At 41.1% G+C, this 27,178-nt stretch overlaps 1 protein-coding gene across 2 annotated transcripts; it reads left to right on the forward strand.

Annotated features, from left to right (window-relative positions):
* The first annotated feature begins 1,582 nt into the window (after positions 1 to 1,582).
* Positions 1,583 to 24,662, forward strand: mief2 (mitochondrial elongation factor 2). Of its 2 annotated transcripts, none has more exons than XM_051945654.1 (8): positions 1,583 to 1,761; positions 5,305 to 5,462; positions 12,095 to 12,260; positions 12,396 to 12,493; positions 13,960 to 14,136; positions 14,304 to 14,425; positions 15,266 to 15,418; positions 23,659 to 24,662. In XM_051945654.1, the coding sequence occupies exons 2-8, from the start codon at positions 5,325 to 5,327 to the stop codon at positions 24,167 to 24,169; spliced, it is 1,365 nt and encodes a 454-aa protein (XP_051801614.1). In that variant the 5' UTR covers positions 1,583 to 1,761; positions 5,305 to 5,324; the 3' UTR covers positions 24,170 to 24,662. The 2 variants fall into 2 exon arrangements, with proteins under 2 accessions (XP_051801614.1, XP_051801613.1); XM_051945653.1 differs by having other exon boundaries at positions 1,584 to 1,761; positions 14,262 to 14,425.
* The last annotated feature ends 2,516 nt before the right edge of the window (positions 24,663 to 27,178 follow it).

The raw sequence follows: 27,178 nt of genomic DNA on the forward strand, positions 1-27,178 counted from the left end.
AGAAATGTATGATGAACTGCTGGACAGGGTTGGTCCACATCACCAGCTGTGTACGCTCCTCATACATTAGGCTGACGTTCCTCATACGTCGGAGGTACGCTGATATACGTTACTCATATGTCGGTATACGTCCATCTCAAATACACATCACATCACATACGCTGACATACGCTATGCGTACGCTACTCTTACACTGACGGTACGCTAGACTCATGTTACTCTAACGGCCATTAACCAAAAATCGACCTCATACGCTGAAAAGTTGTGCGTATAAACAATTTTTCGAAATATTCGATACGTTCCTCAGACGCTGGCTCTATACGCTAGAGCGTGACAGGGCCCTAAGGCAGCTTTGTATGTTGCTGAGAGATGGTGTCAGAGGCCTCCCCCTCTGTTCAGAGTGGGTCGCTCTAGATCAGTGGTTGGCAATTGGCGGCCCGCGGGCCAAAACTGGCCTGTCAGGAATAATATCTGGCCCGCCAGATGATTTTGAAATTTTTTTTTTTTTTTCCCAATGTTTGAGATTATTAAAAAATAAAGAATCGATCGCACGCATATAACGTGTTTCCACCCGCTGGCTCCAGGAGCTAGTGGTAGTTCAGAGCTGAGTTGGTTCATTCTAAAAACCAGTTTGCGTTTCCACTGGCACGGAACCAAGTCAGTCCGTCACCGCAACACGAAACCTGCTTGGTCAGCTGCTGCCGGGCATTTCTGCGTTTGCGCTACTGGTCGGACACGGTTGTACCAGCCGGATTTCACTTGAGCAACAGTGTGTGCAAAATGTGTGTGTCTCGGGAGTCATTTTTAATACATCTGTGATCAGAATTGAGCCGTGTGTCCCAAGCAGCAGCCATCAGCTGTAGAAGCTCCGCTGCTCGCGGTATCGACTGACAACTCAAAACATCCTGGTTTGATCCCTGAATTGTTGCGAGATATTCTGTCCACTCTGAGCCACCTGTTTCTTTAAATCCTTGTCTCAGGTGGATTTTTCTTTTTCACAAACGGCTTCAGTTCAGACCCCTTCACTAAATGCGTTTGCATAGAGTTTAACTTTAACTTTGGTTGGGGCTCACTGATTCAAGTCTAAAGGTTTTGTCTTCGTTATAGATCACACTGAGCAGGAAGGTAGTTTGCAAACTGTCATCCACATTGAAGTCTTTGTAACTCTGGAATGGTTCATTGTACAGTATATTTTCCACATGCCCCATCAGTCAAAACTATGTTTTTACACAAGGGGAGAAGAGAAAAGGTCCTTTATTATCATGTTCAATATTTCTGTAACTGGTGCATTGGTTTATACAGTATGTATCCAGAAATTTAGTTATAATTCAGTAAATAAATGCATAAAATCCATCTCCTTTTAAATACAACACATTTCATAACAAATTCATAAAAATTTATGGATTTTTCTTCTCTTTGTGAAGAATATTTTTTCATAGAAAACACAAAAGAAACTTGTCTCTAGACATGGGATTGTAGTAATTGGGTTCTGGCTGCAGAAGAAAAGAACTGGAAATCTGCGGCTGTAAATAGAAGTGGGATGCTGTCCCTCCGGAGCCTCACCAGGGAGCGCTGCTGCACTGAGTCGATGAACAGTGACAGCAATTAAACAGACGAAGGAGACATCACGAGCTGTTAGCTGGTTGAGCTATATCTATGATAGACATCGACAGATAGCAGGCTTGTTTTCGGAAAATCGCATATTTTAAGAAGAGCTAATGGTTTTGGGGTAGATTCTTACGTTTCTCTCTGCACTGAGTGGTAAGTATATTTAACACTGAACAGACGGCCGGTGACTGCTAATCTAGCTCGCAAGCTAACCAACTGGTTAGCTTCACTACCTAACCTTAGCTGCTAGCAAAAGTTGTTGATTTTGGTTTGTTTTTTGGACAGTCGTCATGTTACTTTACTGTCTGGTAATTTTACTATTGTCTGTCGTTATATTCATATCCGTGACATTTATAGACGCTAGAGTGAAGCTAGCAGGTCAATGCTAAGTTATTGTGCAAGGAAAAATATTCAGCTGGTCGAGAGACGCCGAGATCCCAAAATGGCTTTTAGCCAGCCACTAGGTGGCAATGGCATATGGCAGAGCGGTTCTGTCATATGCCCTTCAGCAGTGGCTTATGACGGACTCGGGATTGGTATATGGCAAAATTCTGCCATATGCCACTGCCGCACAAAATATGTTTAAGAACGTTGTGCAAAAATATTTGTTTTAAAAAGTAAAATCAAATCAGCTTTATGAACATGGCACGTTTTAACTCAACCTCAGTTGACCAAAGTGTTGTAATGTCATCAGAACATGCAGCAACAAAAATATATGCTAAAAGCAAGACTGTCTAAAAACAAATAACTAAAATACATTTAAATTAAGATTAAATTCTAAAATAAACTAAAAATTATAACTAAAATATTATGAGCCACTGAAAACATGAATGTTCTGAGATTTTTCATTGAAGTGTCAATGGAGGAGGAACATTTGTTGAAACATCAAAATTTTTCCTTATCCAGTAGTCTCAATCGTGGGATAGTTAAAAACAGTTGTTCAGACTAAGCGGATGTTTAAAAGCTTTTTAGAAATGGTGAAATATTCCGGTGAGAGATGTGTATGCTGACAAAGCAAAACTAGATAGAAATTTTTTTTTTTAAAAAAGGGCATATAACCCAATCCATGATCAAGCAATTACCTTTACCAATAGGTCCTTATCGAATTGCAACATAGTATGAAACTGCTGGACAGACGTAGCTGACCACAAACATGAGAAGAGTGTCTAAAATGAGCAAAAGCAGTGTTTTCAGATGTGCTGTCTGAGCTGTTCTGCAAAAGCACAAATAAAAAGAAGGCAAGAAAACTGAGCAAATAAACTACATTAAGGCACCATTAAGCTGACTTCCCTCCAGAGATGTTCAGCGCTGCCATTAGAAACCAGTGGTACCCTGCTGCACCCGTCTTAGTCTGCAGGTAAAATCAAAACATGGTAAAAGTTCTTAATGATTCTGAACTGTATCCTGTACCCATTGAATATTTTGGTTCAAATTAGTGTTGGTAGTGCAGGTAGATTTGCATCTGTCACACAGCAGAATCGACGAGGCATCTGATAAGTCTCAGTGTCATTCTGCAGCATGAAGCATGCAGTCAATCTTCAAGAACTATCTTCAGCTACCAGAAAAACATCACAATAAATGGTTTGGCCACTCACAGATCTGATCTCATGCGAAAGTAGACACAAAAGGAAACTGTGGCAAGTTCTCCAAGATACTGGAACAACTGTTCTGATAAGTAATTTACGAAACTGTGTGCAAATGTATCAAAGAGAACTGGTTCTGTTTTAAAAGCAAACCCCCAAGTTTCATTTGGATTGGCTGCATTGCATTAATGGAACTTCTCATCAGTTTAGTCTTTGATAAAAGAGAATCCCACAAAGAAAACATTTACTGCATGATTCCGTCGTTACTGTCCAACGTAGAGGCTGGCTGTGCTCTTACTTGCAGCTACACCCTTGCAGGATATATTTTAAGGCAAAATTTCTCAGTAAGCATTAGAAATGTGGTTGTATGATGCAACACTATTGTGATGCCCAAACGTGACCCCATTTAGTTTTGGCTCTATAAATAGAGACTTCAGCCTTGGGCCCCTAAATGCCTGGCAAGGAGAGGAGACACGTTGTCAGTGGAAATGGTTTGGAGTAATGTCTTGCGACTATTTGCAGGGTTCTCGCCAGGATTTTTTTCAGCGTAACAGCAGGTTCTCCTGCACACGCGCACAATAAACGGGAACGCGCATGTGCGCATGCGCAATAGACGGGAACGGGTCAATCGACAGGAGAGTACGGCTGAGGTGGGGAGACATAAATTAACCTAGATAGGCACCCAGTCGATTTAAAACAAACGCACATGGCGTTATCTGTCAAAATAACAATGCAGCGGCCCTAATCACAGTGTTAACCCTTCCTGTTCGACCCGTGGTCAGGAAGCCCGGGGTTAACCTCCTTCACTTCCTCAGCAGCCATAGAGGCAAAGACACTGGAGCCCAGCCGTATCGAAGAACACTGCAGCCTTTATTGTCTATCGACAGTGGCTGAACCGCACAGTACCGCCAACCCAGAACTACACACCTCTCCACCTCTACCGACTGCCGTCTCGGGCTGCATTCAAGGTAGCTTGGACATCTCGCTCTCCCCCTCTCTCCCACACACACACACGCTGCTCTCTCTCCCTCTCTCATGACAGAGCCACACACTCTCATTACAACAGCGTAATCTTTGAAATGCGCTGGCGTAGCGGCCCTAATCACAGCGTAATCTTTTAAACTGAGCGTAACGGCCTGTTACACTGAAATGCGCTGGCGAGAACCCTGATTTGTGGATCTCAGGTGCCTGGAGCTAAACATGTGTAGCGCAGTTCGCACATTCAGTTTTGTACAGTTGAAAAATGTCTTTATTTTACGTCCGCTCCAGAAATGGGCAGGCTCGAATTCACGGAATTCCGCTTTTTTTCAGGGATGGGAATTTACCGCGGATCCGCGGATTTCCGCCGATTTCATTTCAAGTTTGAAGACTTTATTGTTACTGATACTCCCGCGAGATGGTAACGACGTTAACGATAGCTTGTTAACGACGATTGTAAACGGCCCAGCGATTGGAAGTTGCTGCGCCGCCGCAGCGCACCCCCCCCCCCCCCCCCCCCCACAACAACTTTCCGCTAGAATCAGAACTTGCTGATCCCATCCCTGTACTTTCCCATCATTACTAACGTTGCTGAAAGCTTTAGCTTTGAGAATCATACTGCACACAGTCACACCAGGAAAATCACAGCTGTCAGTAGCATTAATGATGGCCCAACAGTGTTAAGCAGGTCTGGGAGAGAAGTGTCGGTAGGAGGAGGCATTGTTGTGGCATTGTTTGTAGTCAGTAATATTCTGTATGCCTTTCCACATCAAACAGAGGTTGTTCTCCCCGAAGTTAGCCTCTATCTGCACTCTGACTGACTAGCCAAACCAATCAGTGACCCCTCATACCAGACATATAAACATGTGTTTTGGTTAAATTTTTCCAGTTTATCTGAGATTTATCTTTAATCACCTGTCTGGACATTTTTAAATATTACTCTGCTACATCTATATGCTGTTTTTACTCAGAATAAATGAGGCACATTGCATAGCAGGCATGCTTCTCTCTTGGATTATTCCAACTATTCATGTCAGTAACATTTTTAGGGAAAGAGAAATTCACAAATGCAGATCATTAGCCTGCATTTGCCTGAATGAAGCTGACAGCCCTTTCTCGTGTTGCTTTTTCAAAGGCTAACCGCAAAAGGAAGCAATGAACTTCCAGGGCAGTCGGAGGCGAGGAGAGGATGGCATTGCCATGGTGATTGACTTCCTGCTGTCTAACGCTCGACTGGTTCTGGGAGTTGGAGGAGCAGCTATGTTGGGCATAGCTACACTGACAGTGAAACGGGTGAGTTCTCTTGAGGTTATTAGTAGCCCATCAGTACGTCTTTACCGGGCACTCTATTGTGAAAATGGAAATTTATCTGTATCTGAAATATACTGCCAATATCCTGGCTCGGAAAAAAAACTCCTCAACTCCAGCTATCGTATCTTATTTTTTCTCTCTAGCCAATTTATATGCATTACCATTCAAATGTTTGGGGTCACTTAGAAATATCCTTATTTTTGAAAGAACAACAATTTTTTTTCAAAGAGGATAACATTAAATGAATCAGAAATGCAGTCTAAACATTGTTAATGTGGTAAATGACTGTTGTAGATAGAAATGGCTGAAAATTTTTAATCACATTATTCAGAGATTCAGAGGGTTGCTGTGGATTAATTTCAATTCATCCTGAGGAAATTTTCATTTGTGCAACACACTATATATACCGTATTTTCACGACCATAAGGCGCACATAAAAGTCTTAGATTTTCTTCAAATTGTGCGGCGCGCCCTATGGTGCAGTGCGTCCTGTGTGTGTTGTTGTTGTTGTAAGGCGGACGTAGACCAGGTGGTTTTTTCCACGCATCACTGTCGCTGTTGATCTGTGACTCTATGCGTGCCCATCTCACAGCCGATGTGAAAAAACAAGTGAAGCAAATGAACTCTGAGCTTGCTGTCATTCCGGGAGGCCTGACAAAGGAACTCCAACCGCTGGACATCGGTGTGAACCGGCCGTTCAAAGTAAGGCTGCGAGCGGCGTGGGAGCGATGGATGACCGATGGAGCCCACAGTTTCACTAAGAGTGGAAGGCAGCGCCGGGCGAGTTACGCCACAGTTTGCGAATGGATTGTAGATGCTCGGGCTAACGTGTCTGCTGGTACTGTTGTTCGAGCTTTCGCAAAAGCCGGCATCATTTTCGAGGCGCCGCACGGCACGGAAAGTGACTCTGACAGTGAAGAAAGTGAACCTGGCATGTTTGATGGAGATTTAGCGCAGCTGTTCAATTCAGAAACAGAGGATGAGGACTTCCATGGGTTTGATTGATGACGATTACCGGTAAAAAAAAAAATGTGAATACCAAACTCAGTTTTGCTCCCGCTCTATTTTTAAATACGCACACTTGTGTGCTTGTTTTATCTGTGTTTTACCATGTCCGCGCCTATTGATGATTAAAAAAATGTTAGTACTTTGTAATCAATACTTAAATAAAGCACAACCAAACTCAGTTTTGCTCCCGCTCTATTTTTAAATACGCACACTTGTATGCTTGTGTGTGTGTTGTTGTTGTAAGGCCGACGTAGTAGAGGACACCATGAGAACGTTAAAGGGGGAAGTGTGGGCGTGGATTGTATATAAAACCCTCGCCATATAATCAGGTGCGCCTTATGTGTGTGTTAAATACAGTAATGGCACACATAACTGAGACTGCGCCTTTTGGTACGGTGCGCCTTTTGGTCGTGAAAATACGGTATGTATATATATATATGTATACAGTGGTGGCTGGTGGTGAAATTTGTTGGGTGGGCTAACAAATACATAATACCGATTAAATGTTTAACACAGCTGCAAAAGCAACATCACCTATGATACACACAGTTACATCAATTACAGGTACACTATACTTTTTAAGTGCTCTACATCAACTCTCTCTCACTCACTAACTCACTCTCTCTCTCTCTCTCTCTCTCTCTCTCTCTCACACACACACACACCACTACAAAACGTGTTCCAACTGCAACGACTGCCCACAGATAGCCTGCTGCAACTGTCTTATTACAATTGTTTGGCGACATGTAGTGCAAAACACGCCTTCAGTACAACAGATGACCTCAGCAAAAACAAGGTGTCACAGTCCTTTAACAGGTCAACATGGGCCTACCTTATTTGAAAACAAGCTCACATCGACAACCGATGTGATCCCAGTCTCTTAACTTCCAGCTTTTCCTCCAAAGACATTGAGGAAAATGGACATGAAAGCAAATAATCCACCTCGTTCATGCTAATGCCCGCCATAGCTTAACCTTTTCTCGCTCCTTCCCAACTCTGGCACAAATAGCAGCACCACTGCGTCAACTCGCTGCTATTGGTCAAAGTCAAGGCATGTGGGCTGACTGAAGTTAGCTCAAATTATCAGTAAATCACGGGGGCGGGACATGACACCTGTCAATCACTTACAAGAACGAAATGAATGAAAGCGGACTGTATCTGCTGGGGCTGTAAAAAATAAGCCCCTTTAGAGATATTCTGTTTTTCTTTTGACTGATTGGTGCTGTTGCTACCTTTGTTTTCACCTAAACTTAAAACAATCTGTTGTAAGTTATTTAAAAAATAACTTTCTGATCTTTTTTGTGTTGGCCTGGGAGGGCTTAGCCCTGGTAGCCCATTTATACCAGCCGTCCCTGTGTGTGTGTATGTGTGTGTGTATATATATATATATATATATATATATATATATATATACAGTACCTTGTGAAAGTATTCGGCCCCCTTGAACTTTTCAACCTTTCGCCACATTTCATGCTTCAAACATAAAGATATAAAATTTTAATTTTTTGTCAAGAATCAACAACAATTGGGACACAATTGTGAAGTGGAATGGAATTTATTGGATATTTTATACTTTTTTAACAAATAAAAAACTGAAAAGTGGGGTGTGCAATATTATTCGGCCCCTTTACTTTCAGTGCAGCAAACTCACTCCAGAAGTTCAGTGAGGATCTCTGAATGATCCAATGTTGTTCTAAATGACTGATGATGATAAATAGAATCCACCTGTGTGTAATCAAGTCTCCGTATAAATGCACCTGCTCTGTGATAGTCTCAGGGTTCTGTTTAAAGTGCAGAGAGCATCATGAAGACCAAGGAACACACCAGGCAGGTCCTAGATACTGTTGTGGAGAAGTTTAAAGCCGGATTTGGATACAAAAAGATTTCCCAAGCTTTAAACATCTCAAGGAGCACTGTGCAAGCAATCATATTGAAATGGAAGGAGTATCAGACCACTGCAAATCTACCAAGACCCGGCCGTCCCTCTAAACTTTCACCTCCAACAAGGAGAAGACTGATCAGAGATGCAGCCAAGAGGCCCATGATCACTCTGGATGAACTGCAGAGATCTACAGCTGAGGTGGGAGAGTCTGTCCATAGGACAACAATCAGTCGTACACTGCACAAATCTGGCCTTTATGGAAGAGTGGCAAGAAGAAAGCCATTTCTCAAAGATATCCATAAAAAGTGTCGTTTGAAGTTTGCCACAAGCCACCTGGGAGATACACCAAACATGTGGAAGAAGGTGCTCTGGTCAGATGAAACCAAAATGGAACTTTTTGGCCACAATGCAAAACGATATGTTTGGCGTAAAAGCAACACAGCTCATCACCCTGAACACACCATCCCCACTGTCAAACATGGTGGTGGCAGCCTCATGGTTTGGGCCTGCTTTTCTTCAGCAGGGACAGGGAAGATGGTTAAAATTGATGGGAAGATGAATGGAGCCAAATACAGGAGCATTCTGGAAGAAAACCTGTTGGAGTCTGCAAAAGACCTGAGACTGGGACGGAGATTTATCTTCCAACAGGACAATGATCCAAAACATAAAGCCAAATCTACAATGGAATGGTTCACAAATAAACGTATCCAGGTGTTAGAATGGCCAAGTCAAAGTCCAGACCTGAATCCAATGGAGAATCTGTGGGCAGAGCTGAAGACTGCTGTTCACAAACGCTCTCCATCCAACCTCACTGAGCTCCAGCTGTTTTGCAAGGAAGAATGGGCAAGAATTTCAGTCTCTCGATGTGCAAAACTGATAGAAACATACCCCAAGCGACTTGCAGCTGTAATTGCAGCAAAAGGTGGCCCTACAAAGTATTAATGCAAGGGGGCCGAATAATATTGCACGCCCCACTTTTCAGGTTTTTATTTGTAAAAAAAGTTTAAAATATCCAATAAATTTCATTCCACTTCACGATTGTGTCCCACTTGTTGTTGATTCTTGACAAAAAATTAAAATTTTATATCTTTATGTTTGAAGCCTGAAATGTGGCGAAAGGTTGAAAAGTTCAAGGGGGCCGAATATTTTCACCAGGCACTGTATATGAGTTAAGCCATTCCTGTCCCGGGCAGATTTGGAAAAGGCTGCTCACGCTCTTATCAGCTCAAGACTTGATTATTGTAATGCCCTTTACGCTGGACTTAATCATTCACTCCTCCATAAACTTCAGTTGGTTCAAAATGCAACAGCACGTCTCATCTCCAACTCCTCAAAATACTCGCACATCACTCCGGTCCTTCAAGCGCTCCACTGGCTCCCGGTGTGCTTTCGAGTCCAGTACAAGGTCCTGTTGTTCGTGTTTATGGCCATAAACAGGCGTGCCACTGCCTACATCTCAGAGCTGTTGGCAATTTACCAACCTGCCAGGACACTATGCTCGTCTCGCCACATCTTCTTGGTTGTCCCCAGGGCAAGATATAGAAAGTTTGGTAACCGCTCTTTTGCCGTTCTTGGCCCTAAGCTCTAGAACTCTCTTCTATCGCACTTACAGGCCATTTCTGAACTAAATGTTTTTAAATGTCGTCTGAACACGCACACATTTTGACGCTTAGCTCCTTTTAGTGTTTCTTAAAATGCTTTTACTTATTTTATTTTACTCTGTTAAGCGCCTTGTGCTCCTTTTGGCTGTTGGAAGGCGCTTTATAAATAAAATTTGATTGATTGAGATATATATATATATCAATATGTAGAGTTTATTTGCAAAAAACAGATAACTATAAACTTTCAGAAAACTTTACTTAAAGCTCGTGTCCGGAGTTTGAATCGCAGCGTCTCCCAAAACACTGTTGGTCCCACCCTCCCTCTGATTTCGCCCCTTATTTGTGCACGCGCGCAGTACCTGAGAGGAGTGCCCGGAGTGCTGCAGCATCTTGCCTGTTTTGCTGTTTTCCACTCTTCTACATTTAGTACATTTAGTAAATAATAAAGGAATTACGTTAGAATTCTGTATTGAGTCTAACTTGTCCTAATACCAAAATAACATGAATCTGCTAGGACGAACGAGTAAAGTTTCAATATGTGATTACACTCGTGTATCCCTCTCGATGACGTTGTTTATCAAACTTAGTGCATTTACACGTGTATATGTGTTACATTGTTTATTTATTTCTATCTAGAGTTCAGAATTGCATGACTCCTCTGACGAAGAGTATGTCCCAGACGCCCCAACATCTTCCTCCAGAGGTCGGGCATCTAAACGAAGCCGTCAGGCGGGCTATGGAGGGCCGTGGTCGGGGAGTGACGCGAGCACCCCGAGCCAAAAAACGTCCTGCAGTCTCTTGCCATGACAAGCCGTGGGATTGGTAACTTTTCTGGAAGTTGCTGATCCCTGATGCTCTCTCCTCCACAAGCAAAACAAATGTGCGTGCAGTTGTGTAGTGCGTAGCTCGCCCACCTCTGCATGGGCTTGCTTGCTGTGCGCGTAACCGTTGATTGACAGCATGACAAAGCTGAAGCTCGAACTTGATTGGTCGGCAGCGACCAGCGCTTTTTGGAATAACATGGGGGTCTATGAGAGGAAGACGGAGCTCATGAATAAATTTTCATATCGCGTCATACTAACATTATAGTATCGAACTAGACTAACACATTTAAGCTTTGTTAAACAATGATACATAAATTGAAAACAAACGGAAACTCCGGACACGAGCTTTAAGATAATAAGATAATAATAACAATAATGTATTTTTTCTCTGTTTTGTCATACAGGGTTCTCCCCAGGATTTTTTTACAGCGTAACGGCAGGTCCTCCCGCACACGCATGCACAATAGCCTTCATTAAATCTCGCGAACGGCCGGCCCAGATGTCAGCCAATGAGCGTCACGCAGATGCTCCAAATGCTCGTAATTTAGGTCACTATTCACCATACATCACGAAAACAACCCAGACATGCTAATTGTAACCCTGAGATTGGAAGCGACTCTTAATTTTAGACGGGAATGAGTCAATCGACAGGAAAGTACGGCTGAGGTGGGGAGACGTAAATTAACCTAGATAGGCACCGAGTCGATTAAAAACAAACGCACATGGCGTTATCTGTCAAAATAACAGCGTAACGGCCTTAATCACAGCGTAATCTTTTAAACTGACAGCGTAACAGCCCGTTACGCTGAAATGTGCTGGCGAGAACCCTGTCATATATTTTCTACTGAGTCAAATCCATTCAACTTCAGTTTGATATCTCAAATAAACAATATAAAAAAGTTTTCCGAAAATTTTTAAAAAAAGGAGTTATCTGTTTTTGCAAGTAAAGTCTTCATATATATAAAGATAGATAGATGAAGACTATACACACACACACACTATATATATATATATATATATATATATATATATATATATATATATATATATATATATATTGCCAGTTGCATATTTTTGTGTTTTTAATTTGTAAGATAGTAAAATGGAAATCCCATGCTGCCTGTGGAGGGCAGGAAATGAGTGTAAAAATGCATTTGAAAAAAAGAATTAATAATGTGCAAAAAATGTGTCTGCGACAGTCTAAATTAGTTTGTTAAGCTGTGGGTTGTGATGGTGAGCACTTTGTTTTTGGGCACTACATGCATGACTGCAGGTCTGACGATGGGCATTCTTGTTTAGCTGATAGAGCGTGCAGGCCGTGCAGCAGATGATGAAAAGGTGGAGCAGAAGATGGCTGAGAGCTGGGAGGAGTTGAGTTTGGTCTCTGCTTCCCCAACAATGATCAGGAAGGGCATAGAGGGCATGGTGATGAAGCATGTTGCCAAGGCGACCAAACAGCAGAAAGGTATCGGCAAAATTGGAGCGACCAAAAGTGACCAAGCACCTGACCCACAAATACACAGAATTTATACTGTATTTATTTATACTGTTTTAATTCTAGCTCAACAATAGTAAATGACAGTTGTTGTTTTTCAATCAGCTGATCTCTACCAACAACCTCAGATGTCCTCTCTGGAGGAGCAGCCTAAACCTGAGTCAAAGTCCAAGAGGCTCCAGCTGTTCGTCCTCAGTTTGCAGGTAAACTCTGACACTTCATTACATACATTATGCATTCAGCCTTAGCAGCTGCTCTGTAAAACAGAGGTCTTGCATACATGAATGAGCCAATGCGCAGAGGCTCAGCATTGGCTCATTCATGTATGCATGTGTAACATGTTTTGTACAGCGCAGTGCTCGGGGGATGCACATTATTATGCACTGGTTAAGCGACACAGATCCTTGGGAGCCATGCATAATCAGAATACACTGTGTGTTTAAAGAGTGTAGAGGAAGTCAAAGAAGCTTTGAGTTAGAGTGCAGAACAGCCGCAGAAGCGTAAAAGTTGTGGGTTGTTTACGAGCAACACGGAATAATTTGTGAAGCAAATTTTGCAACGACCCGAGACTTGAACACAGAAGGAGATTTGAACGTCAAATTTTTTTGTTTTTAAAGAAAGCTTAAGCAAACTTTATGCTGCATTAAGTTGCAAATCTAAGAACCTTCATTTTCTGCCTTGCAAATCTAAGAACCTTCATTTTCTGCCTTGAATACCTGGAATGGTCCGTTTGCAATGGATTCTGGGTAGTGTAGGACCAGTGGAAACAAAACAGAAAAAACAGATTCCTCACCAAAACTTCCACATGATTTTTGCACATGTGAGTGTAAGAAATGTTCAGGAATTCTCAACATCTGCCTTTTTTTGTCACAAATACATACCAGCATTGTGAGAAAATTGATGTCAGAGTCCAGAGTCAGAGTATTTTTTTTTTATGCTCCCTCCTCAACAAACTGCAGTGTTCTTTTTTTTATGCCGTCGTTTGTTGGGGAGGGAGCGTTAAAAAGAGGGACGCTGCACAACTGGACAGACTGGTGAGAATCTATCTATCTAGCTATCTACCTCTTTAGCTATCAGTCTAGCCATCTATGGCTGGAGAGGCTGGATTAAGTTTTTAGACACTACAATGAGTTAAGCACATGATTCTTGTATCTAAGCTAAGTTACCAGTAGAATCAGTGAAGCATTTTCTGTTTTGAATACTTCTGTGGCCCACTCCTGTTTTCATTCGTCGATGTAACTGTCATTTTGATGTCAGTAGTTTTGCTTCCCTGTGTCATGTCTCTTAAACACCTACACAGCACAATCATGGTTGTTTTATGACAGCAGTAAGAAAACAGACACAGCATTGTTCCTCTGCTCTTAGCTGGTCTTCCCCCTTGCAGCAACTTAACAGGCAAATCATCTTCCTCTCTCTGCTCTCAAGTCTGCTGAAAAGCACGTAATGATTTTGAAGATCATGTGACTTGAGGGAACTGTATGTGTTCCCCAGTGAAGTGTTTAAACTTTTAGCTCTTCTATTTCCTTCATGGTTAGAGTTCTGTCTTATAGCAGCACTATGCCTGTCAACCTGAAGGGTAGCTGATTTGTTCTGTTTCAGTGATTTCATGCGTTGAGTGTCTGATGTGTGAAAGAGTGTTGAAGACCGTCCGGTTTTAAACTGTATTCAGGAGCATCTGCAGCAGTACTATCACACAAGGGCAGCACTTTCTCCACATGAGATCCGGAGGGCTCAGTCTCTGGCTCTGGACATCTGCACTGAGATCCAGGGCTTTCTGCACAGCCGCCACCCGGACATGCCGCTGGGAGAGATGAGCCTCGGAGGTTCTCTACTGGACGACTTACAGGTAAGCACGTACAAACTTCATTTAATTTCCCACTGATGACACATGGCGCCATCACTTGCACCACATGTTCTGCAGCAGGGTGTTGGATGAAGCCCAGCTGGGTTTACTTCCCTCTGTGTGTTCAGGTTGTCACTGCAGACCATGCATGTCTGCTCGTGCCTCTGCAGCTGGAAGCTTCTCTGTGGCGTCTCATACCAGGAGAGGAGACACTACTCACACACCCTCTGCACTGGATGGTCCAACGGGTCAATCTGGAGTATTTCCCCAGAGGCCGCAGCTACTGGGACAGGTAATCGCATGCAGGTTAACCCTTTAAGCTTCAGTGTACCGCCGGCGGTACACCTACTAATTTGCATAGGAATTTCAGGAATGTCCGACGGGTGCAAACGCGATTATACAAACACTATACACCGATGGAAAGCTTAGATTCTCATGAATCCGCCGGTATAAACCACTTTCAGATGCGATTACCACAGCGGGTGAGAAAAACACATTTGTCCGACAAAAACAAATATTCATCCATCCGTTCTCTATACACGGCTTCAAAGCACACAGCGCGACTCACATTTCCGGGTTTATTATTACACACAAAAAAAAGATTCCACAAAAAACGGCTATAATCCAACCTTTTACATCAGATGACACAAGCCAGGAAACTATTTTGTCCAAAACATGTCCTGAAGTCGGTATAAAATCCCCGAATCGGTCGTTTTCAAGGAAATGCACCTCCCGATGCGCGTCCAATATTCCCCGTATTTTTCATAATTTTTTTTATTTAAAAATAGAATATTAGCGATTTTTTGTACTGAAAACGGCTGGAATTGACTGAAGCTTAAAGGGTTAAAGACTTTGTCAGGAAATGTTGGACTCTGTTTAATATATGAAACCACAGCGACTTCCAATTCAGTGTGTCTGTGGAGTCGGTAACCTCTGTTAGCTCACTAATTCAGTTTTACATCATAATTAAGGAACACAATTCAGCTGTTAAAGTTGGATACTACACACCTACAAAAATGTCTTTATGTAAGCTTTCACATATTATACTGCGGCAACGTGAATAGATTTTGCGTTTTAAAGTGGGAGGCGATCACAGCTGAACGTAACCTCTCTCACCTCTTGTGTGTTGTAGGTACTTGGTAGGTGGTTATCTGTCTGCAGAAGCTGTTGTGAACATGTTCAATAAGTCCATCATGGAGACTGTGAACTGGCCGTCAATCAGCAGCACTCTGGACTGTCTCGTCAGACCTGTTCTGGGAGGACCCGACCTAAGACTGGAGGTCAAGTGAGTCTCCGTGTTCGATTGTTGCTTTGCAGTCTCTTGAGAATGAGAGTCCAGAAGCCTATTCCAACTGACTTGGGGTGAAGGCAGGGGACACCCCAGACAGGTCGCCAGCAATGTTCCCTCTAATTTTTCATGAGTGAGCAAACACACAACTCCCTGAGCGGTCCTTTGGACGTGTGCACTGTGGTCAGGCCAGCATTGCATCCATCCAAATTACATGGTTTATTAGAAGAATAAAATTACACCATTTACATTTCTGTAAAAACACATCAACAGGAGCCAGTTGAAGGCTGCAGTGATTCTGGTGACACTACAATGTATGAGTGAAGTTATTGGATATTTGTGTCTCTTTGCTGTTGCAGACTGTCCCTGTGCACTCCATAGACACCAATGGTCTTTGTGCAGCTTGAAAGACAGCTACTTTTGATAAAACTGGGCTTGTAGCACATTGTCCACCTTACAACAATGGGGGGAAAGGCATCGTTATGTTTTTTTTATTAACTTTTTTATTTTAATACACAGCACATACATGTATCATTTACTTTTGTGTACATACTTTATATACATATTGCTGTCTGATCATCAAAACGAAAGAGAGAAAAAAATACTAACAATAAATAAATACATAAATAAATAATACTAAAATAGAAACCTAAGTAGATAATATAAAATAATAATAGTAGTAATAATAATCGTAATAATACTAATAACAAAATAAATAAATAAATAATTTAAAAATAGATACATAATTAGAAATAAAATAGTTTAAAATAATATACATATATATATATATATATATATATATAAAATACTAAGAAATTATAATGATTAGAAAATAGCAGTAATTGCGGTAATGATACAAAAGCTTGCTGTCTCATATGCACTTTCCTTTATAATTTATCTTGCAAACAATATCTTATTATAAGGTGGTAACAGCGATGACAGGAGCAACAGCATCACAAATTAAATCTGCAACTTAAGTATAGATAGATTACTACCTACATGTATGGTACTGATTAAACTGGTTTGATTACTGAACCGAAACAACAAAATAGAACCTGATGAGTGAAGTTAAGAACATGGGGGTTTTAATCACTTTACCCAGACTTTTGCCCATGAGTTCTTAGAAAATGTAACCAGATTTCCAATACCTTTCAAATTTCTCTTGTTCAAGCCTAATAATAAAGGTTAGCCTCTCCATTGTAAAATATCCTGAACCACTGTGATCCAATCCTCGACTGTAGGGGAATCTCTTGCCAGCCATTTCCTTGTGATTGCTTTCTGACTAGCTAATATTAAGATATTGTACATATATTTGTTTTCAGGTCCCTTCACAGAGTCCGGTCTTAGTCCAAGACATAGGTTCATGAAATCTGAAGGAATCGCTATTTTCATAACTTTCTCCATGTTCAATTTAATTTCTTCCCAGAATTTTGAAATGACCGGGCAGTCCCAAAACGCATGGAAATGTGTTGCCTTGCTCTCGCCACAAGATCTCCAGCAGGATGTGGTCCCTCCAAGAGCTCTCCTCTGAGTCAGAACTTTAAAAATCTAACTATACTTTCCACCCAAATTCTCTCCAGGACATAGCAGATGTACTTTTCCACTGTTGGAGAATTATTTTCTCCCATATTTCCATCTGCATCTTGATGTTACTTTCCTTCTCCCATTTCTCCTTTATATATACAGTATCCTCCCTTACTAGCTCTTGCAACACTTGGTATATTTTTGATATGTTTCCATATCCAGGGTCTGACTTGTAGCTAAGTAGAAAAATCTTCACTAAACCCAGGTTTGTTTGTTGCAATTTTTCCTTTTCCGTTGCTTTCTCTAGATAATGTCTAAGTTGCAGAAATCTATAAAAAATCTTGATTGGTTAATCCAAATCGGTTTTTAAGATCCTGAAATTGTTGCATTTTGCCCCCTCATAAAGATCACTATGTTTCGTTAACCCTTTCTTTGTCCACTGCTTAAATCTTGCATCCATCCTATTTGGTAAGAAATCCAAGTCATATCCTATCCATCTTAAGACCCAGTATGGTTCCTTGGTCTTATTTTCACTGATTACCCTGTGCAAAATCCCAACTGATGTTTTTATCCATGGGTTTACATCTTTCAGACTGGAAAACAATCCACTGTCCCATGTAACTGCTTGCAATGGATATGGCTGGATATTTGACACTCTGTCTTTCCACTTCGCTTTATAGGAAGGTTGTAAATGCTAACCAAAATTTTTATCTGTACCGTATTTGGGAGAGAGAGGCTTTTGCTAGTTGAAGAATCTTATAACGAATTCTTGGCTTCTTCCCCTGCCATATGAATTGTGATATCATAATAATTTATGTTATTATTTGATTTTCTATTTGTCTAGTACAAGAGGGTACCGTAAAATACCGGAGTCAAATTCCTTGTATGTGCTCACATACTTGGCAAATAAAAGCAATTCTGATTCTGATCTAATTCCTGAAATTTCCCCTCTGGAAGTTCTGCTGGTATGTTTTGGAACAGATATAATAGCCTAGGTAGCACATTCATTTTTATTGTTTCAACCTCTGTCCCAATCCTAGAAATGGAACTAGATTCCACCTGTTCAGATCAGATTTAATTTTGAAAATAAGGGGTCATAATTCTCCGGTATAATCATGTCCAGGTGTTTTGGAATATTCACGCCAAGATGTTTAATTGACTTTGAATCCCAGCTGACTTTAAGTTCCTCTCTGATGGTTTGAATAGGAGAATAATTAAATGCTAAAATTTGAGATTTATGGGTGTTTAGTTTATAACCTGATAAAGTTCCATATTCCTTCAGGGTCTTAAGCAGATATGGAAGAGAAATAGACGGCTGTTCCAAGTATATTAATATATCATCAGCAAACAAGGCAATTTTGTGTTCTTCTTGAGACACCATAATCCCCTTTATATTCTCATTCTGTCTTACACATTGACTCATAGGCTTTATAAAAATGGCAAATAAGAGCGGGGTACACAGGACAACCCTGCCGACATCCCCTTTCTAGCTCAAAATTATTTGATAATCCTCCATTAATGCGAATTTTAGCCGTTGGTTTGTAATATAAGGCTTGGATAAATTAATAAATTGTTGTGGAACTGAAATCTCTCTGTTTTATATAGGAAGGACCAATCAGCAGAGTCGAAGGCCTTCTCTGCATCTAACCCTAATAGGACAGCCTCCAAATTGATTTTATTTATATGGTTGATAACATGTAATGTCCTCCTAACATTGTCCTGTGTTTGCCTCTGTCTAATGAACCCGCTTGATCCAATTGTATGATTTGTGGAAGTATTATTTCTAGGCGTTTTGCCAGAATTGACGTGAAGAGTTTATAATCTTGGTTCAACAAACTAATTGGCGGTAATTACAGCAGTCTGTCTTATCTTTACCATCTTTCGGTATTATACTTATGATTGCCTCCCTCCAAGATGGAGGTATCTCTCTTTTTTTAAGGACCCAGTTGAATGTTCTTAGTAGTAATGGTGATAAAGAGTCTCTAAAAGTCTTGTACCATTCCGCTGGGAACCCGTCAGTACCAGGAGACTTTTAATTTAAGTCTAGAAATTGGCTTTTGGAGTTCTTCAACGGTCACATTAGCCATTAAAAAATTATTCTGGTCTTCTGTAATTGTTGGGAGATTAAGTGACGCAAGCAGTGATTCCGGTGACTTGTCCCCCTTATTGGTCATCGGGCATATAAATTTTTATAATATTTTTCAAAGCAAGTGCGAATGTCCTGAAAGTCATGTTTCATTTGTTTGTGGTTGGGTTTTTATTTTATATACTACTCTCTCTGCTTGTCGCTTTCTTAGTTTATAAGCCAGAATTTTGGTTGACCTGCTTCACAATACCTCTGTTTCAGAAAGACTAACTTCTTCTGTATCTCAACCTCGTAAATTTCTTTGATCTGGTTTTTGACATCCTTAATTTTCTGAGTAATGTTCAACGGACATCTTTTTATGCTTTTTTTCCATATTATCTAACTCTTTTTCTAGTTTATTCAATTTTTCCTGTCTGAGCTTCTTTTCAAGGGCCGATTTTGCAATTATTTTTCCTCTCAGGACCGCTTTACCCGCATCCCACACCATAAGTGGGGACACTTCCCCATTATCATTTTCTGACATATAACTGAATTTCCTTTTCAAGTTCTTCCTTCATTTTTGCTTAAAGTACATTGAAATTAAGTCTCCAGGTGAAAGTATTTTTGCTGCTTTTTAGATTTAAATCAAATACACTGGGCTATGATCTGATAAATCCATTATCCCGATTTTACAAGACCTTACAAAACTGACATCTTTAAAGTACATAAAAAAAATCAATTCTTGAGTAAGTTTTATGTGGTGGGAATAAAAGGTATAGTCTCTAGTTGTGGGATTGAACTCCCTCCATACGTCACAAATGCCCATCTCTCTCATTATCTTTCGCACCTTATTGCTTACTGTATTATTCTGGTCTGAGTTAATCTTGATGCATCCCACTCTGGATTCAATCTCAGGTTGAAGTCACCACCACAAAACACCATCCCTGGGCTTTTGTAATCATTAGGTCAAATATCGCTCTGTAAAACCCCCATGCCGAACCCGGGGGTGCATATACATTTAAGAGAGTAATTTCTAATCCTTCTAGTTTTCCTACAAGCATATTAAACCTACCTTCTTTCCGCAATTTCTGTTATCTTTTCAAAAACTACTTTTCGATATAAGGTTGCCACCCCCTTCTATGTCCTGCTAATCTTTAGAGGATGAATAAACCTGATTAAAGCCCTGCCTTTTGAGTTTCGCATGCTAGACTCTGTTAAATGGGTCTCTTGTAGAAATATTATGTACCTGTCTTTTCACATTTTGCTCAGAATTTTACTTTTTTATTGGATTAAGTACACCCTTCACATTATAGAGGCCAACCTAAGTGTAACTTTTTGCTTTCCATTTTTAATCAAGTGTCACTTTTAGTCTTTCTACCCCCCCTCCACTCGAACTTTATAAAAACATGAACACAGAAAATAACATAATAGAACAGTCCCAGAAAAACATAACTTCATACATTTTACCAATATCACAGGTTGAACTTCCAGTTTTGAGGTCTATTGTGACCCTGGATGAGCTGAGATTTCTGTCAGCTCAGAGGGTAAGCCTCCATGTGTGTCCAGCTGTGGAGGGCCCTCCATGTTTTTAGCCTGTTCAGTTCTTCCCCAATCTTACATTATATAAGAAATGTCATTAACCTAAACCAGTCATTTCCCATGGCAGTGTTTTAAGTATAGTTTGTTTCACATTCCTATTACTCTAGGCCTCCTTACCGTGAGGTATTTGCATTGAAACAAGATCAGTTCACTGGTCAGAAGCGCCTGAAAGCATCCAGTCTTTTTGAAACCATCCGCGGAGACTCTGGCTGCTGCGCTGCTCCTCTCGGTGATCGGATTTTGCGCCACATCAGTTTCCCACTCTGTCAATCCAGCTCGTCGGTGGTTTATAAATCGTCACAGATAACCTCTCTTCACCATGTCCTTCGTTGCCTCTCTGCAGAGTTGTACAGGCATGTTTCTCCCTCATAAAACACCCTCATCCTGGCTGGAAAAGGAGTCTGGAACCTTATTTTATTCTCCCGCAGCACTTTCTTTGCCTCGGTGTATTCTCAGCGCTTTCTGAGGGTCTCAGGTGCATAGTCGTGGTCCACAAAAACTTCTCTCTCCTGATAGAGAAACCCCTTTTTTTGCCACACGAGTTTCAGATTTTTCTTTAGTTTTGCTGCTGGAGAACTTAACTACTATGGATCGGGGGGGGGGATCGGTCCCAATGCGCGATGCGCACGTTCTATCTTGAGGTCGTTGGTGGCAGACAGTCCAGTTTATCCCACAGATTTTCCACAAATGATATCATCGATGTGGAGTTGTTCTCCGATCCTTCCTCTGCGCCATGTATTCTTATATTCTCCCGTCTTGCTCTTCCCTTTGATCTGTGAGCTTCTCTTCCAACTTAGCCTGTAGCTTTATTAGCTCTCTCGTAGCCTCCTCCAGCCCCTGCACTCTCTCCTCTGACTCTGTAAGTCGCGTTTCGACTTCATCTACTCGCCTGTTAATTGCCTTAATATCCTCTCTTATCTCACGAAGAGTATCTCCATTTTCACGCCGAAACTCTGAGCTCTTGCAATATCACCTGCATGTTAGCCATGTCAGCGTCCACTTGTAGCTCCTCGTTGTCAAGATGGCTAGCTGTGTCGTCTTCGCTCGATTCTTTCTCGGCTGTTTGAGCCCTATCCTTCATCTGTGAAACACTTTTTTGTTTTGGTCTAGGCATGTTATAAACGCCACTTCTAGATTTCTTTTGTTGACAATTAATAATCTTTCAAAAATCTGGCGTTTGTGTTAAAGATTGGGGAGCTCTGCTCGTGTGCTGCCTATCTCATGGCTGCTTAAAGCAGAAGCCATCGTTACGTTTTTGACAATCTCTGTCTAACGAGTTATTGATGCTGGAAGTCTGAATCTGTCAATAACTTTCCAACTTTGCCGAACTTGGGGCCACTACCACCAAAGGAGTGGTGTATTTAATTTTGAAAAGAGCATTTAGCCATACTTAAAGCTTTAAGTGCTTTATGAACATGAAACTAAAAATGTTGTATTGTTTTATGATCACATCTTATGTCTGAAAATAAGTGGCATCATTTTAAACAGTGAAACCATACTAATAAAATGTAATGACCAACCAGTGTGTAATACTGCATTCTGCAAAAACATAAACAACTGAATGCAGAATACTGGGCAAAGAAATTCTCTACAGACATTTTTTCATCTAAATATTATCTTAACACAGTTAATATCTTAACTTATTTATATGCGTATGCATGTATTTATTACAGTTTTTCTCAATTGCTAAAACACTAAACTCTATTGTCTGAACCAAATTCTCAGTTGCCTGAACCCACTTATTGAATCAATCACTCTTTTGGCAAAACCGTAAGCCCTTTTCACCTGTTTAGACACATCTTGTCAACACATTGTCATTGTGATGCACGTGTTGCAAAATGGTGAGCAAAAGTCAAACACAGTTAAAGCTCAGGCATCACCGGTTGAACACAACAACTCAAAATTGGTCACACTTGTGGCTAATGATGTGAGGGTACATATAAGCCAAAGCACTGGTTTGTGAGACACTACAATGGATAGAAATCTAAGAAGAGGAGCATGGATACGGCATGCCAGGGTTTTTTTCCCCCCGTTGCCTGGCCAGAGAAAATTCTGCTTCACAAGTGCTGGTAAAATTACAGAAAGTGTACATGACTGACTTTTCCCTCTGTTTTGTGTGTGTTTCTTCCAGAGAGTTTTTCAGTTGGATTTTGATGATACACATAAATGCACCTGGGACAATGTTAGTTTTCATAGAGGACTATTGATTTGGGAATGGTTCAATATGAACCCTCCAGTCATTATGATTTTTCTGCCTCCATATTCTCCCTTTCTGAATCCTATAGAAGAATTCTTCTCAACATGGAGGTGGAAGGTTTATGAGCAGCAGCCATCGTTTGGGAAAATCTTTTGCCATCAATGGTCTTGACATGTGGTGATGTTTCTGTTGATGCATGTTAGGGCTGGATCAGACACACTAGGTCCTTCTTTCCAGAGAAAATGTGGCCTGATCCAGTACGGAGAAATGAGAGTAATGCACTTCTTTTCTTTGTACTTCATTTGTAAATTTTTGTTTTTTTATTTTACATACAAGTGCTACATGTAAATGCACAGGATTTCTGTGTTTTTTTGCAAATTCTTTTTTCTATGTACAGGTGTTACAAATGCCCAGGTATTTAGTTTTACACATGCATTTAGCCGAAATAAACATTTATTTCGACTGCTTCATGTCCTGAGCATTGTGTTTTCCTTTTTTCAATCACTAAACACTACGTTTAGTGATTGCTCAGTAGAGTATGTAATTTTGATTGACTTGAGGCATGATTTGACAGCAAAGTTCAGTTTTGAGCACAGATTATTTTTCAGGAAGGCACAATGTACAATAATCAACATTTAAACAAATGTAAATGCACCAGAATTAGCAGAAAAGCTAGTTTCCATGGGTTGTCCTTCTACCTCTTGTGAATTGGCATCCTAAAATAAATAAAACAATATCATTGAATTAGAACATTTGTTCTTTTTTCCAAAAACTAAGAGCTTGTCAGTGATAAGAGGTAATGTGTGTTCAGTGTTCTCCCTAATAGTCTCTTCTCCTGTTGGAATTCTTTAGGCCTGGAAGTGAAAATGTTGGAGCAGACAGCAGCGACCAATCCCTGTTTATCTCCATGCTGCCTCTGTTGAGGGAAGCTGACGTGGTCCTGACCGCCCAACCTGAGCTCACCTCCCCGTGGTTGAACGCCTGGCACCTTTCCCTCTACCCGTGGGAGACTCAGCGTCTGGCTCAGCTCGACTCAGCTGATGATGGCTGCCGCAGACACACACTTAAAATCCTTAAAGCCGTGTGCACACTGAACCCAGCCCTGCGACCTCTGGAAGCCGCCCCACTGGCCAATCTCATCTTACACCTCAGTGATGGCGAGGGCAACTGGTCTGAGAGCAACCTGCATGTCAGATTCCAGCAGTGCATCACAGAGCTGATCAGCTACCTCGAGCAAGGGGCGTTGCATAGTTACTTCAAACCTGCTGTCAATCTGCTGAGCAGCTTGTCAGAGGACCAGGTGGACCAGATGGGCTTCATGCTTTACTGCGCTGTGTCGGAGCCAGAGATACTGCTTATTTAACTCTTTGCACAAAAGCACCATTTCACACTTCTGCAGCCGTGACATGCACAGGACACTGGGGTAATATTTTTCATGATGTTTGGTTTAAAGGCTTCTTGTTTGGCTCCTCTGTCTTACTCTCTAATGCAAGGGAAAATGGGTTCAAAGTCAGGTGGACGCTGCAGATTTGTGAGCGTTAATGAAGTCAAACAAGAAGTGCCAAGAAGAAGAGCTGAGGAAGTGTTTATCAAAATGATGAAAACGTAGTTTCGGGATGGGCTGTGCTGCCAAGTCTGCATTCAGTGACGGTCAACCTGCCACATACAGTTAAGAGCTGAACAGAAGTGCAGTGTTTGACTTCAGTGCTTGCGTTCTTTCTGTCCTCTGGTAATATGCGCTCTGCATCATCTTCCTGAATCTCAACTAAATGTTTTATGTAGAATAATAATGACCACCAGGTTTTGCTGCACTGATTAAACTATTCAGTCTGTCTGAGTGAAGTTATCAAACTCAACATGTATATTGTATTATATTGGAAGTGGTGACCATTTTTGTTGGTCTTATTTAGTGTTCGATCTGTTGCCAATCTTATTTGGGTGAATTTTCACTTTAAAGCAAGCTTAAGGTTTCCCGATAATTTTATGCAGTTGCTTTTAAATCTGGTATGAATGTTGTGGACATTTATCAGCTGTGTGTTGGGATGGGGTAAGAGAAGGTTGGAATTTCTTGTGACTTGAGCAAAATAAAGATTAGATTTCTCACTCCAGCCGTGCAGCTGGGTTCCACTGCCAAGTGTTCTAAATTTGCGGCTGTTGGGAAGTTTGGATTTGAGCCATGGTCAACAATTCAATCACTTTGATTTGGGGGGAACAGCCAAGCTGGAATGTAGCAGTGGACCAACACAGGACTTTCAGACCTTCAATCAATCTGGATGTGTCCAAAAGAACACACACAACAGTTTACTGTTGCCATGACTACTAAAATGTTAATATCTCAGCAAATCCTCATCCTATCTGCTCCAAACTTCATGTGCTGGACACCAGGCCCAGTGTGAGGACATCCACACCTCAAAAATTTAGAAAAAATTTTAACGCCACCTATTGGTAACAAGAAGTTGAAAAATACATTTGCACACACCATTGCTCCAAACCTTTTCATATCATTCTGAAATTGGTCAGCTGATTCTTCACCCCATGACAATGCCACAGTGTGAAGATTTTGACATTTGATACAAGTTTTGCCGTGGCAACACGTGGTTTCCGTGACAAAGTACTTTTTTCACAGAGTTTACAATGCTCAACAGCTCACCAAAATTACCATACACATCTCTATCGACCCAAGGAAGGACACTGTATTCATCTCGGCAGCTGCATGTGCTATAGCGCCCCCTACAGTATTTTTAATATACAGCCCCCGCAGCCCGTTTCAACCTTACATCCACAAAATTTGAGAGGCATATAGAGCAAAGCAGGACACACAAAAAAGCCTCTTGGAGCCATACGTACACCCAAAAGGAAGTCCGCCCATTTGAATTAACTGGACCTCTCTGAATTTTAGCTGAATACCCCTGGCTTAGAAGAAGAGGGACATGAGTCTACAACCTCTAATGATCCAAACACCAGTCAGTGGAGAAAAATAAGAAAAAGAAAGCAAAGCCAAATGAAACTATTTCAGCAGCCTGCTGCTGTCCTGTGAATACTGCCGCTTTAGGGACAAACTACAGCTGGAGCTAAGGTTAACGTTTAGAAAGGGAGCCTGATGAAGAGAAAAACATTCAGCTCTACCTGATGGCAGGAGGAGAGTTGCTGATGCTATAATGTCTATCAGTATCTGATTGGTAGTTTGAAATAAAGGAGCTGCTGCTGTGTGTGTGCGCGTTGCACGTGTGACTGCACGCACACATATATGAGAACCTGACTTGGCTTTGGTTTATGAGGCTGGAGTATACCCACGAGACTCGACTACACCACTGGAGATAAGTATGGTAAAGAGGCATGCAGTTTTAAACTACATGAAGATATAGAGTACAATATAAAGCAAAATAGAAATACAAAGCTTACTTTCTTATACATGAAGATGTGCATAGTGACAGTGTGCACCATACAGTGGTGCAAAGGACAGTTTGTACACAATAAAAAGACATATATTAAGATGAGAATGTAACTCACACAATAAACCAGCAACTCATAGGAGCCTCAATGTTTACGTCCTTTAGACGCTAGATGCAGCACCTAGGCAACTGCAGAAACAGAGACCTGAGGAGGAGAGCAGAGATCAGTGATCGGGAACTTGATTGCTTTTATTGAATCAATTATAGCAGAAAAATGAACCATACGCCTGAACCACAATCTACCTGTTTGAAAACTGCAAAATACTGCTGGAAATAAACCACACCGCTTCACCGCTTCCACCTGAAAGTGAGGAGTAATAGCACAACATTACAGATATCTGCAATGTCATTTCGTCTAGTCAAAACTGTCATTCAAGATATCTTTAATTACATTCGCCTAGGCAGAATTGTAATTACAGATATCTCCAGTTTTAGATATATATATCAAAATTCATTAAAGATATCTCTAACGTAATTTAGATATCTGCAATCAAGTTGCCTATCCGTAATTCCCATTTGAGATATCTTACAACGTCATTTTGACTAGGCGTTACTTTATTTAAGATATCTACAACGAATTCCGCCTAGTCAAAGGGAACATGTAAGATATCTGTAATTGAGGAGGGGTGGAGATATCTCGAATTGGAATTTTGACTATCCGTGATTCAGTTGTAGATATCCGTAACTCATATTGCGGCTATCTACAACTGAATTACGGATAGGCGCAATGACATAACCCATACACATGAATGGCAAAAGTGACGTCATTTCTCCTCGGAAGAATGTATTTGTGATATCTGAAATGATAATTTCGGATAGGAGAAATAGAGTTGTTGATATCTCTAATGATCTTTTCGCCTAGGAAGAACTGAATTACAGATATCTGTAGCGAATATCCAGTCTGGGCATTAAATGTTAAA

This window comes from Acanthochromis polyacanthus, chromosome 3 (genome assembly GCF_021347895.1).
Source record: "Acanthochromis polyacanthus isolate Apoly-LR-REF ecotype Palm Island chromosome 3, KAUST_Apoly_ChrSc, whole genome shotgun sequence".
Taxonomy (NCBI): Eukaryota; Metazoa; Chordata; class Actinopteri; family Pomacentridae; genus Acanthochromis; species Acanthochromis polyacanthus.